General features: G+C 40.9%; 2 protein-coding genes across 2 annotated transcripts; both read left to right on the top strand.

Moving 5' to 3' along the window:
* The first annotated feature begins 617 nt into the window (after window positions 1-617).
* Window positions 618-5,276, top strand: LOC120787571 (homeodomain-interacting protein kinase 1-like). The gene is made up of 11 exons (XM_040123282.1): window positions 618-657; window positions 856-1,003; window positions 2,051-2,270; window positions 3,054-3,181; window positions 3,305-3,496; window positions 3,671-3,852; window positions 4,007-4,130; window positions 4,260-4,379; window positions 4,498-4,560; window positions 4,690-4,862; window positions 4,976-5,276. Exons 5-11 carry the CDS (start codon window positions 3,311-3,313, stop codon window positions 5,274-5,276), a joined length of 1,149 nt encoding a protein of 382 aa, XP_039979216.1. The 5' UTR covers window positions 618-657; window positions 856-1,003; window positions 2,051-2,270; window positions 3,054-3,181; window positions 3,305-3,310.
* A 4,698-nt stretch (window positions 5,277-9,974) lies between these two features.
* On the top strand, window positions 9,975-11,698 carry LOC120787570 (homeodomain-interacting protein kinase 1-like). Its single transcript, XM_040123281.1, has 8 exons — window positions 9,975-10,160; window positions 10,335-10,516; window positions 10,671-10,742; window positions 10,777-10,792; window positions 10,922-11,041; window positions 11,160-11,243; window positions 11,353-11,525; window positions 11,638-11,698. The coding sequence occupies exons 1-8, from the start codon at window positions 9,975-9,977 to the stop codon at window positions 11,696-11,698; spliced, it is 894 nt and encodes a 297-aa protein (XP_039979215.1).
* The last annotated feature ends 513 nt before the right edge of the window (window positions 11,699-12,211 follow it).

The following is a 12,211-nucleotide window of genomic DNA, read 5'->3' as shown; positions in this document are numbered from 1 at the left end:
AATTTCTTCATGTTACACATCCATCCAAAAACTCCTGGGGCTACAACACTGATGGATGGTTTTTTTTTCCTCTCCTTCTCTGGAGTACAAACCTCACTTTACCGTCACCAGTCTTGTCACCATGTACACCTATCAAACATTTAAAATGTTGCCTGTGGTCTAGAGGCAGGAAGTTAATATTTTGATACTTTGAACACAATGCGATCTTCTGTTAGACCATCCTAAACCAATACTGGTCTCTGCTGTCAGTGGTAAAGCTCAAATCATGCTTGTTTATCTTGAAGAACTTACTTACTACTTACTTAACCTACTTACTACTAAATGTACCATAAAACAAATTTACATCTATAACATGTGTTGCTCAATGAAGGACAAATAATTGAAGTTGTCGATAGTTATTTAAGGATCTAGTATCACCAGGATGATATAACTATAAAGGAATGGAACCATACTTTGAAACTAACTATAGTGTAATACATCCCCAAAGTTTATGTAGAGATGCCTGGGACTAAGTTTGCTTTTTTGTGGGTGTGTGTATGTTTGTTGAGACCCCCTAGGTGATGCCTTTCCAGTCCCCCGCACCCCAGAGGTTGGGGAGACCCCCCAGCTGTCGGCCAGGAGAGGAGGAGGCTGGCCAAACAGTCACAGCACCCTCTGGTACACTTTTTCTTTTTTTTTTTTACCCACCAATACACACCTGGCAGGTTACTTATGTGTTATGGTGTATCCTGTGAGCTCTAAAGCTACAGTTAAGTGAGCTACAACCTTTATTATTATTATTATTATTATTATTATTATTATTATTATTATTTTTAAATCATGAAGTCTTATTGTTATGTCCGGTGGTTGGTTCAGGAACGAGCTGCTTCCAGCCAGTCCACTGGCCAAGATGACTACTCCACTCACACAGGTAACAGGCTGCAGCAGGAGCAAGGAGGTGAAGGAAGGAGCCGGTACAGGACAGGTCGTCTGATGGCTCTCAGTCGTCGTGGATACACTGCCGGTGCGACTTGAAAGACTAATTTCTGTTGGTCCTTATGTTTTGTATACATATAGTGCATTCCTAAAGTATTCAGACTCTTTCACTTCCTTCACATTTTGTTATATGTTGCATCCTTATGCTAAAATCGTCCCTCATCAATCTACACTCAGTACCCCATAGTGACAGGAAGAGTCCTGGTTGTTCCAAACGTCTTTTATTGAAGAATTATGGAGGCCACTCTGCTCTTGGTAACCTTTTCGATGCAGCAGAATTATTATTATTATTATTATTATTATTATTATTATTTATGTATTTATGTATTTATTTATTTATTTATTTGGGTAGCCATTCAGCTGTGCCTCAAAACAATCCTGTCTCGGAGCTCTGCAGACAGTTTCTTCATCCGCATGGTTTGGTTTGCTCTGATGTACGTTGTCAGCTGTGAGGCCTTATATAGACAGGCGTGGTTCTTTCCAAATCACGTCCAGTCAATTGACTTTACCACAGGTGGACTCCAATCAAGGTGTAGAAACATGATCAGGAGAAATGGGAGGCAACTGAGCTAAATTTCAAGTGGCATAGCAAAGGGTCTGAGTACTTATTTCAGTGTTTATTTTTCCATTTTGACTTTTTTAATAAATTTGCAGACATTTCAAAAATTCTGTTTTCACTTTGTCATTATGGGGTATTGAGTGGAGATTGATAAAATGTGAAGATAGTGAAGGGGTATGAGTACTTTCTGAATGCAAGGTGTTTCAGTTTTGTTGTATTAAAAGAAATATCAGGAGTATTTTTCATAGATGTCTGATTAAATGTCTACATTAGAGCTTTAATGGGTTTCAAAAGCCCAAAAGTCATTATATTCAGCCAGTATTCAAATAACCATGGAAACGGTTTATTCTAGTTGGATAAAGAATTGGTCACCATTTTTACGCAACAAATATTTATGTACATACCAAACACTGAGTTCTGCAGTAGTCCATGCAGGGTGATGCTCTAATGAAAGGCTTGGTTTTAAGATGTAATACTATTAGTGTTTGACTCTGACTCCTTGCTCCTGTTCTTCAGGACCAGTGGATCGGTCTGATGACGACTCCTTCCCTCCTCAATTTTCTCTCCACAATCTTAACCATCCGAGCTCCGTAGAAACTGTCGCCACAGATCCCTGGATGCGGCCAGGAACATCGGACACACATAAATGTTCGGACCGTCCATCAAGGAGGGAGTGGTTGGCAACATAGGACCGACCCTGTTGCTCAAACCTGAGAGGTTCCTCGTACTTTTGGAAGTCAGTTGTACCACAGACTTCCCTGTCTTTGAATTATGAGACTAGGACGGGTTTTAACTCGTGGCTTTTGTGACAAATGGATGCAAGTATGAATGACAAATGATACCTGTTATGTACTTTTATTTGACCAATGACTAAATTAGTCATTGGGTTGAGGCCATCACAGCACAGAGTTGAGGCCATCACAGCCTCAATTCTACAAAAGTTTAATGGGATGTTTTCCAACACATTACTTTTATAATATTTAAGATCATACATAGTTTGATGATCTCTGCGATATCTTTCTGGTCAGCAGCCAAATTAGCTTAGCTTAGCTTAGACTGGAAATTGGGGAGGGACTGTTAGCCTGGCTCTTTCAAAGGTAACAAAATCAGCCTACCAGCACCTCTAAAGCCGACTAATTTACATGTCATCACTGTTTTACATGTTTATGTCACTTTTGTTTTAGTCCATACACAAATGTCAGGCTGTGGTTGGTAACTATGTGCTGGACTGTTTCTTCGCTAGACACAGTGACTTCCTGTCAAGATATAGTAAATTGTATATTTTCCAAAATGTCCAACTATTCCTCTAACTCATTAATGACTAAAAATGATATTTAGTATGTTGAGGAGAAGCCCCATTGATTTGATTTTAATTAATTAATTTTCCGTAAGAGGTGGAGACACAGAATTTGCTGTGGAAACTGTCGACATTTTGCTACACATGGCAAAATCAACATTTTCGACATCACACGTTTATCATGCCTTAATTGGTAGACAAATTAGATTTTCTCTCGGGTAGGTTCTCTGAATTTTCTCGAATTCAGCGGCGAAGGGTGCTTTGGCAAAGTTGCTAAAGGTGTGAATTTAATCACAGCACAGGACGTGGCCCTCAAGATCTTGAAAACCAAAGGAACCGCTAAAAGAGAGGTAATTTATTTAATGTGTTTTGAAAATTAGGTTTTTCATGTTTTCTTGCTTATGTTTTGCTTATTAAATGAACTTCATCTAGAATGCTAAGTACCTATGTCATTTTTCCTATTTTCCCCACAGATCAAAATGCTTGAAGCAGTGAGCGTGCTTGACCCAGCCATGAAAAATGTGGTTCATTTCTTTGAGCAGTTTCAACACAAAGGACATACCTGTCTAGTGTTTGAAATGCTGGACAGGAGTCTTTTACAACTGCTCAGCGAACAGCAAGGGACGCCACTCTCTCTCCATGAGATACGGCCAATAACCCACCAGGTAAAGACTGTGGCTTTGATCAATCTATCAACAAGTAACGGCAAGATACTCAGCCAGCTGGGAAAGAAGTTACATACTGAAGTAACATAACTGTATTTCTTCTTGATCTGTTTAAGCCTGCACCCTGGTCAAAGGTAACTTTAACCGTCTACATTGTGTCCTTTGTCTCTGCAGTTGCTGATGGCCTTGGATGCGCTGAAGGGCATTGGTGTGGTTCACTCAGACCTGAAGCCAGACAATATAATGCTGGCAAACCATCTGAGTGAGCCCTTCAGAATAAAACTCATAGATTTTGGCGTGTCATTCAGTGTCCGAGAAGAGGTATTTGGGAAGACAATTCAGCCTCTGGGTTACAGGTAGGTTCAATCTGCAAAGCTCATCTTTTAACATGTTTGCAATTGTGTGTTTATGCTGTAAATGATCCAGCAGAGGCTGTGTCAGTCGTCAGTACATATGCTGAATTTGACAGTGTACTTAATAGCTCTTGTGACTCTTGTACGATACACACAGGGCACCTGAAGTCACCCTGGGCCTCCCCTTCTCCGAGGCCATAGACGCTTGGAGTCTAGGCTGTGTGCTCGGGGTCTTGTACCTCTGCAAACACCTGTTTGCAATAGACTGCGAGTACCAGTCAGTAAGTAACCAAACCGATCTAGATTCAAATGCAAAGACTGTTACATTGTGCCCCTGATACATGTCCAAACCCGAGAGGGGGCTTGTTGTAGGATGTTGGCTGATGTGATTCTTTATGTTCTCTCTCCAGATGAGGGGCATTGTAGACGTCCTGGGCCAGCCAGCTGACCACCTTCTCTGTGCTGGGAAATGCACCCAAAATTTTTTCAAGGTGGAAAAGCACTTGGACAGCCCAAGATGGTGGATGAAGGTATTTTAACCTTGCTCAGCAGTTCACAATTTTACATCTCCCAGTTAGGCAACAAGTCTTTTATAATATTTAACACATTCAGGAAGAAGTATCTGACCTGCATGTTTTGTTCCTGTAGACCCCAAGGGAATACCAGCTTGACACTGGAATTGAGCCGAAACATGGGACACAACAATCAGAAGTCTGGATGACCTGATAACAGTAAGTGGTCCATTTCATGACTACACAATGAATTAATACCAATATCCTCTGTCACTGAGAGACAGGAAGCAGTTAAAACTGAACTGTCACCTACTTTGTTTTCAATCAGCACAACCCAGACACACGGGAATCCATTGAGCTGGAGGATCAGAGAGCCTTTGTCAGCCTCCTGACATGCCTTCTAGATACAGACCCAGAGAAGAGAATCACTCCGGGGAAGGCTCTCGATCACCCCTTTGTAACAATGGTCCATCTGGAAGATGAAATAGACACCAGCTTTTAGTGAGTGCCTGTGTTTTGTTTTCAGTAGGGTTGGATAGATACATGATTGGATTAATTGACAGATTTGTTTATTGATTGAGTGATCCATTCATTTATTGTCATGTTTTATTCAGTGTTGAAGATTCTTTAGCGAAAATGAGGATCTTACCAATGGACAACATGGACCTATTTCTTGACAGTGCGGCCGAGGAAGAGCCTTCGGCCATACCTCATCATACAGACACAGGCTCAGTCCTTCCTGGCTCCTGTGATGGCATTAAAAACATGCCTCAGTCTTCTGAAGGAGCAGAAGCTGCTGCAGGAATAGACACTACTGGCTCGGCTATAAAGGAACCATCTGTTAGCCAAGGTGCAACCAGTCCAGCTGAGGATACATCGGCCAGTGGCGGGTCACCCGATGAGTCTGCCTCCTAAAGTCAAGAAGAGCCCGCTGAAGAGAATCCAAAAATTCTTTGGCAGGGCAATAAGGACCTTGTTACGACTGAAAAAACATCAATAAATAAATGCTGGATGTCATATTCATATCGGCTAACAATCATACTTTTTGGAGGAGGCCAAGTGTGAATGGTTGTATATTTTTTGTGACTATTTTGAAGGACTTTGAATGCAAGACTTTTTGTACTGGATTCTTTTTACAGTATTGTATTAGTACAGTGAGCCGGGTTCTGTTAAAGGTCTCTACCTGTTAAAAGGGAGTTTTTACTGGCTGCTGTCGCCAAGTGCTTGCTCATGGGGCAATGTTGGGTCTCTGTAAATATAACTATAAAGAGTACGGTCTAGACCTGCTCTATATGAAAAGTGCCCTGAGATAACCTCTGTTATGATTTGGCGCTATAGAAATAAAACTGAATTGAATTGAATTGAATTGAACTACTCTGACTTCAGTATCTTAAAAAAACTGCTACCCCTGATTATATCCAGGTGTCAAATCACTGAGGCAGCTGTGACAGTGAAGGCAGTTCAGAAATCCAACAAATCTGAGGCTGCAAAGTACAAAAAGCATTTATTTTGGAATCAATAGACATCTTAATTGGTTCAGCAAGGAAAAATTTGAAGGACAGTGGATTTTGTTATGGACAGCCATTCCTACCTACATACCTAATACTTAGTTATTTATCTATAAGGTCATTAAACACCTTGAAATCATGCTAATTTCAGCATGAATGACTCAATATATTCAAACTAATTGTGGTGTTTATTTCACTCATGAAGAGAGCTGTGAACTGTTAAAAAAATTAGATTACAAAAAGGCTGAATTTTTTTTTGCCTATCCCGCAATAAAAATATATTTTTGGGACATAATATGGACTTGTGATTCTGCCAAGAAACAACTGGATTATATCTCTTTTCCTCTCAACAGAGAGAGAGATTATGACCAATCATAGTAAAATCATTCACAATTGGGCACAAGTCTGTCAGCTCTAAACATAAGCACACACTACTACTACTACTTTAGAGGAAAGTTTAAGCTAATATGTCAGTGGTCAACCTATCCCCCGAGATAATTCCGATAGTAAGCCCCCATTTGTCGTAGCAATGCAGCTGTTGGCCAGTTTGTTCTTACAAAATACTTTTTTGGTTAAAACAATCAACATTTCAGACTAGAGTTTCAATGCAAAGCCACAAGTGGTGCAAGTCAGAAGAACAACTGGTGAGAGAGGTGCTGGGCAGCCATATAATAACCAGACTGACAGTTTACAGATAACCACCATTTTAACACCACAAGCCGCACCATGCAGATTGTTTTATGCGAGACATTTAGTCTGAATAAAAATAAAGACATTTACATGTGCACCCAACACCCTGACAGCAGTTAAAACTCAGGTCAGCTACTTTGTTGTATTTTAAAGGAGGAGCTCAACTTTCTGGGAAAATCAGCTTGTTCACGTTCTCGTTGAGAGTGAGATGAGAAGATTAATACCAATCTCATGTCTGTATGCTAAATATGAAGTTACAGCCAGCAGATGACTGGCTTATCTGAGCATAAATGCACCACCTCCTCAAAAATAGTCTAACACATAGCCCTTTGTAAAACTGTGGTCTAAAATAATATTTATGTCCAGACTTCATAAAATGATGCAGGTAGCAGTTATGACTACAAGCTTTAGCTCAGCTTTCATTTTGGTGCCCTAGTTACACAGACTTTCAAATGTTTAAAGGAATATTTTGATATTTTTGCGGAAAAACGCTTATTACCCTTCTTGCTTAGAGACTCTCACATCTGTTCAAAATGAAGCTGGAACCAGCAGCTGGTTAGCCTAGCTTAGTGTAAACAGGTGGAAACAGCTACCCTGGTTCTTTCCAAAGGTAAAAAGAATCACCTACCAGCACCACTAAAGCTCACTAATTAAGACATTATATCTGTTTTGGTTTAAATTATTCAAAATCCAAAGTGTTAAAACCTGAATTTGTGGATTTATGGAGGATTACAGCTGGACCTATTTCCCGACAGGAAGTGGTGGCATCCTGGAGTCTCCACTGGTTTGCCCTGCAAGAGTCTTGTCATCCCTAAGTTAGCTCAAATAAGCTAACCTGCTGCTAGCTGTAGCTTCATACTGAACAGACAAACCAGTCAGTTCAAACCAGTTTCCAGAACTGTAAATTTTTACTTTTAGTTACCGTCAATGATATCTCATTTGAAAAATGTAGTCCTGCAGGTCGATACTGAACCTGCACTTCATGTAAATCTGAGTTGACTCAGTTTCCTCCAGCATGGCACATTACATTAAACACTGCTTTGTGACAACCAGGTCCAACAGTCAACACCGTATTTTGACAGCCAATTAACGTCAGCCAGTAGCTAGAAACATTGTAATGCAGGTGGCTCTACTGTATTGCTGATGATTGAAAACAAAGGGCTCTTGTGTTATTTATTCCAAAGTCACCCGGGGTTCAGGGAATATTCTTCCTCTGGAAACATTGTTGCCACTAACACGCCCTCGAAGGTTCCTGGGCTCGATTCATTTATGCCATTAATACAATCTGGCTGCTGGCACCAGGACGAGCTGAGGGGTTGAAGCTCTCTTGCTCCCGTACGCTCAATACACACACACACACACACACACACTTAATGACCAGATAGACTGAAGTGAGAATTAATTATAAAAAAAGTTTTCCAATACACTTTTGGGGAAAAAAGATGAAAAATGTAGCTCGATGACCATGAGTTTCCATGCATTTCTATGGGAATGGCTTAACTCTGATGAACGAATGAACCCTGTCCCTTTTTGAGTTGTCTCAACCACTAACACACACACACACACATACACTAAAAAAGCACACGCACGCACACACTATGACTACGAATACGGCCAGCAATTCTGTTTATTATTATATTACATAAACATCTTGAAATCTGTACAAAAGATAGCTGATATTCAACTGCATTTCAAAATAACTGACTTTAAAATTCAAAAGCAGTGAATTTCAAATGTTATGCATAAAATATTTCACAATTCAGTAGTTCACCAACAGTATTCCATAAACTCATGCACAGTGTAATTATGAGGACTATTTAACGTCAAAACCTTAAATTGCACAATTGTAAAGCAGTTTGATTGATCATCCACAACAGTGTTCAGCAATTCTTTGCTTGGTGACAGCTCCTTATCTGGGGGTGGAAGCCTCTCTTGCCTTTCTTCATGACAGCATGTGAGCTGAATTTATGAAGCCAGAATTCTCTGGAGCAAAAGGTGTAAAGTCTGAACAAAAGAAATGACTGACCTACTGTACATATGCTCTGTGTGTGTGTGTGTGTGTGTGTGTGTGAGAGAGAACTACTGCATTCTGCTATAAACAGGTAAACAAAGGTAACTATGGCTAAAACAGACCATTAAACGTGGCGACAGCCATAGCTTTAAAAGACTTATAATTAGAATGCTTATACTTGAAATACACATTGGATAGAAAGTGATCAACTGCATAAATCAGAAATGAACAATTTGTCTGTAAACCAAGTGATTGTCCTTCATTCTTCAGATAAAGGATTAGAATGGAATCTTCCTCTAATAGAATAGAATCTTGTTCTATTGTGGTGTCATCAAGAGCTGGTCTGTTTACCTTCAGGTGAGAACACAGACCAGAGTTAGTTGAAGAAGTTACACTGAAGAAGTAGCACATCTGGAAAAACATTTGTTGCAGCAAAATGTCTTCACGTTCTGATTCAGCCAGCTGTTTGACAGCAGATAAAACTGGTAAGTAAGACTCAACACATACACACACACACACACACACACACACAGTGATGAGAAGTAACTAAATACATTTACTCAAGCACAGTGCTTAGGATGCTTGTACTATAAGTATCTAATTTTCATTCTGAAGCTAGAGGTCACTTTGCAGGTTAAGAGTTTGAAACATTTCTAACTTTTTATACTTTAAGTAAATGTTTCCGATAATACCTACCTAGTACGTAACATTTTCAATTCAAGACTTCAAACTTAAATGAGCATTTTTACACGGCAGAGTAACTTCTTCTTGAGAAAATGATCTGAATGCTGAAGATCAGTGTAGCATTTGATCACGTTCTTTCTCATTCGGTATATGTTGCTCTTCTCATTCTTTGGGAATATCACTGAAGAAGTCATTGGCCATTTTCAGTATATCGGACGTAATATTCTTCTTCAATTGGTCGTAGAATGACAACCAAATGTTATTTACATGACTATACTGAATGCTTCAGCTACATTTGTGCATGTTCTGTTGACTGAATGACCCCTGCCGACTCCATGTTGTAACCTTCGCATGTTCTCCTCCTCTCCCTCATGTACTGCTTCTCTGTCCGCGGTAACAGATGAGAAGAAGAAATCAGAGAGCTCTGAGGTGCAAATAAGCGACACACTGTGCAGCAGCACAAGTCGCTACCTCATTAAAGAATTCAGCGGCGAAGGGTGCTTTGGCAAAGTTGCTAAAGCTGTGAATTTAATCACAGCACAGGACGTGGCCCTCAAGATCCTGAAAACCGAAAAGACCGCTAAAAGAGAGGTAATTTATTTAATGCGTTTTGATAATTAGGTTTTTCATGTTTTCTTGCTTATGTTTTGCTTATTAAATGAACTTCATCTAGAATGCTAAGTACCTATGTCATTTTTCCTATTTTCCCCACAGATCAAAATGCTTGAAGCAGTGAGCGTGCTTGACCCAGCCATGAAGAATGTGGTTCATTTCTTTGAGCAGTTTCAACACAAAGGACATACCTGTCTAGTGTTTGAAATGCTGGACAGGAGTCTTTTACAACTGCTCAGCGAACAGCAAGGGACGCCACTCTCTCTCCATGAGATACGGCCAATAACCCACCAGGTAAAGACTGTGGCTTTGATCAATCTATCAACAAGTAACGGCAAGATACTCAGCCAGCTGGGACAGAAGTTACATACTGAAGTAACATAACTGTATTTCTTCTTGATCTGTTTAAGCCTGCACCCTGGTCAATGGTAACTTTAACCGTCTACATTGTGTCCTTTGTCTCTGCAGTTGCTGATGGCCTTGGATGCTCTGAAGGGCATTGGTGTGGTTCACTCAGACCTGAAGCCAGACAATATAATGCTGGCAAACCATCTGAGTGAGCCCTTCAGAATAAAACTAATAGATTTTGGCGTGTCGTTCAGTGTCCGAGAAGAGGTATTTGGGAAGACAATTCAGCCTCTGGGTTACAGGTAGGTTCAATTTGCAAAGCTCATCTTTTAACATGTTTGCAATTGTGTGTTTATGCTGTAAATGATCCAGCAGAGGCTGTGTCAGTCGTCAGTACATATGCTGAATTTGACAGTGTACTTAATAGCTCTTGTGACTCTTGTACGATACACACAGGGCACCTGAAGTCACCCTGGGCCTCCTTCTCCGAGAGGCCATAGACGCTTGGAGTCTAGGCTGTGTGCTCGGGTCTTGTACCTCTGCAAACACCTGTTTGCGATAGACTGCAGTACCAGTCAGTAAGTAACCAAACCGATCTAGATTCAAATGCAAAGACTGTTAAATTGTGCCCCAGATACATGTCCAAACCCGAGAGGGGGCTTGTTGTAGGATGTTGGCTGATGTGATTCTTTATGTTCTCTCTCCAGATGAGGGGCATTGTAGACGTCCTGGGCCAGCCAGCTGACCACCTTCTCTGTGCTGGGAAATGCACACAAAATTTTTTCAAGGTGGAAAAGCACTTGGACAGCCCAAGATGGTGGATGAAGGTATTTTAACCTTGCTCAGCAGTTCACAATTTTACATCTCCCAGTTAGGCAACAACTCTTTTATAATATTTAACACATTCAGGAAGAAGTATCTGACCTGCATGTTTTGTTCCTGTAGACCCCAAGGGAATACCAGCTTGACACTGGAATTGAGCCGAAAACATGGGACACAACAATCAGAAGTCTGGATGACCTGATAACAGTAAGTGGTCCACTTCATGACTACACAATGAATTAATACCAATATCCTCTGTCACTGAGAGACAGGAAGCAGTTAAAACTGAACTGTCACCTACTTTGTTTTCAATCAGCACAACCCAGACACACGGGAATCCATTGAGCTGGAGGATCAGAGAGCCTTTGTCAGCCTGCTGACATGCCTTCTAGATACAGACCCAGAGAAGAGAATCACTCCGGGGAAGGCTCTCGATCACCCCTTTGTAACAATGGTCCATCTGGAAGATGAAATAGACACCAGCTTTTAGTGAGTGCCTGTGTTTTGTTTTCAGTAGGGTTGGATAGATACATGATTGGATTAATGGACAGATTTTTTTTTGATTGAGTGATCCATTCATTTATTGTCATGTTTTATTCAGTGTTGAAGATTCTTTAGAAAATGAGGATCTTACCAATGGACAACATGGACCTATTTCTTGACTGTGCGGCTGAGGAAGAGCCCAAAGAGGAAGAGCCTTGGCCATACCTCGTCATACAGACGCAGGCTCAGTCCTTCCTGGCTCCTGTGATGGCATTAAAACATGCCTCAGTCTTCTGAAGGAGCAGAAGCTGCTGCAGGAATAGACACTACTGGCTCGGCTATAAAGGAACCAACTGTTAGCCAAGGTGCAACCAGTCCAGCTGAGGATGCATCGGCCAGTGGCGGGTCACCCGATGAAAGTCTGCCTGCTAAAGTCAAGAAGAGCCCGCTGAAGAGAGTCCGAAAATTCTTTGGCAGGGCAATAAGGACCATTTTACGACTGAAAAAAGTCAATAAATAAATGCTGGATGTCATATTCATATCAGTCATACTTTTTGGAGGAGGCCAAGTGTGAATGGTTGTTAAACCTCCTGGGAAGGGATGAAAGGATGGCATTATCCCTCTCTCTCTTTTCTCTTCCCCTCCTCTCTTTCTCTCCAACCCAACCGGTCAAGGCAGATGGCCAGCCACCC

This window comes from Xiphias gladius, unplaced genomic scaffold (assembly GCF_016859285.1).
Source record: "Xiphias gladius isolate SHS-SW01 ecotype Sanya breed wild unplaced genomic scaffold, ASM1685928v1 HiC_scaffold_246, whole genome shotgun sequence".
In the NCBI taxonomy this organism is placed as follows: Eukaryota; Metazoa; Chordata; class Actinopteri; order Istiophoriformes; family Xiphiidae; genus Xiphias; species Xiphias gladius.
Note: the sequence above shows the minus strand (reverse complement) of the source record. Positions and strands in the feature narration are given on the sequence as shown.

Excerpts from the sequence above, each read along its gene's own strand:
- LOC120787571 (XM_040123282.1), top strand. The coding sequence starts at position 3,311 with ATGCTTGAAGCAGTGAGCGTGCTTGACCCAGCCATGAAAAATGTGGTT. Across the intron at positions 3,497-3,670 it reads TACGGCCAATAACCCACCAG|TTGCTGATGGCCTTGGATGC; the intron begins GTAAAGACTGTG and ends TTGTCTCTGCAG. Across the intron at positions 4,863-4,975 it reads GAAATAGACACCAGCTTTTA|TGTTGAAGATTCTTTAGCGA; the intron begins GTGAGTGCCTGT and ends TGTTTTATTCAG.
- LOC120787570 (XM_040123281.1), top strand. The coding sequence starts at position 9,975 with ATGCTTGAAGCAGTGAGCGTGCTTGACCCAGCCATGAAGAATGTGGTT. Across the intron at positions 10,517-10,670 it reads ATTCAGCCTCTGGGTTACAG|GGCACCTGAAGTCACCCTGG; the intron begins GTAGGTTCAATT and ends CGATACACACAG. Across the intron at positions 11,244-11,352 it reads GTCTGGATGACCTGATAACA|CACAACCCAGACACACGGGA; the intron begins GTAAGTGGTCCA and ends GTTTTCAATCAG.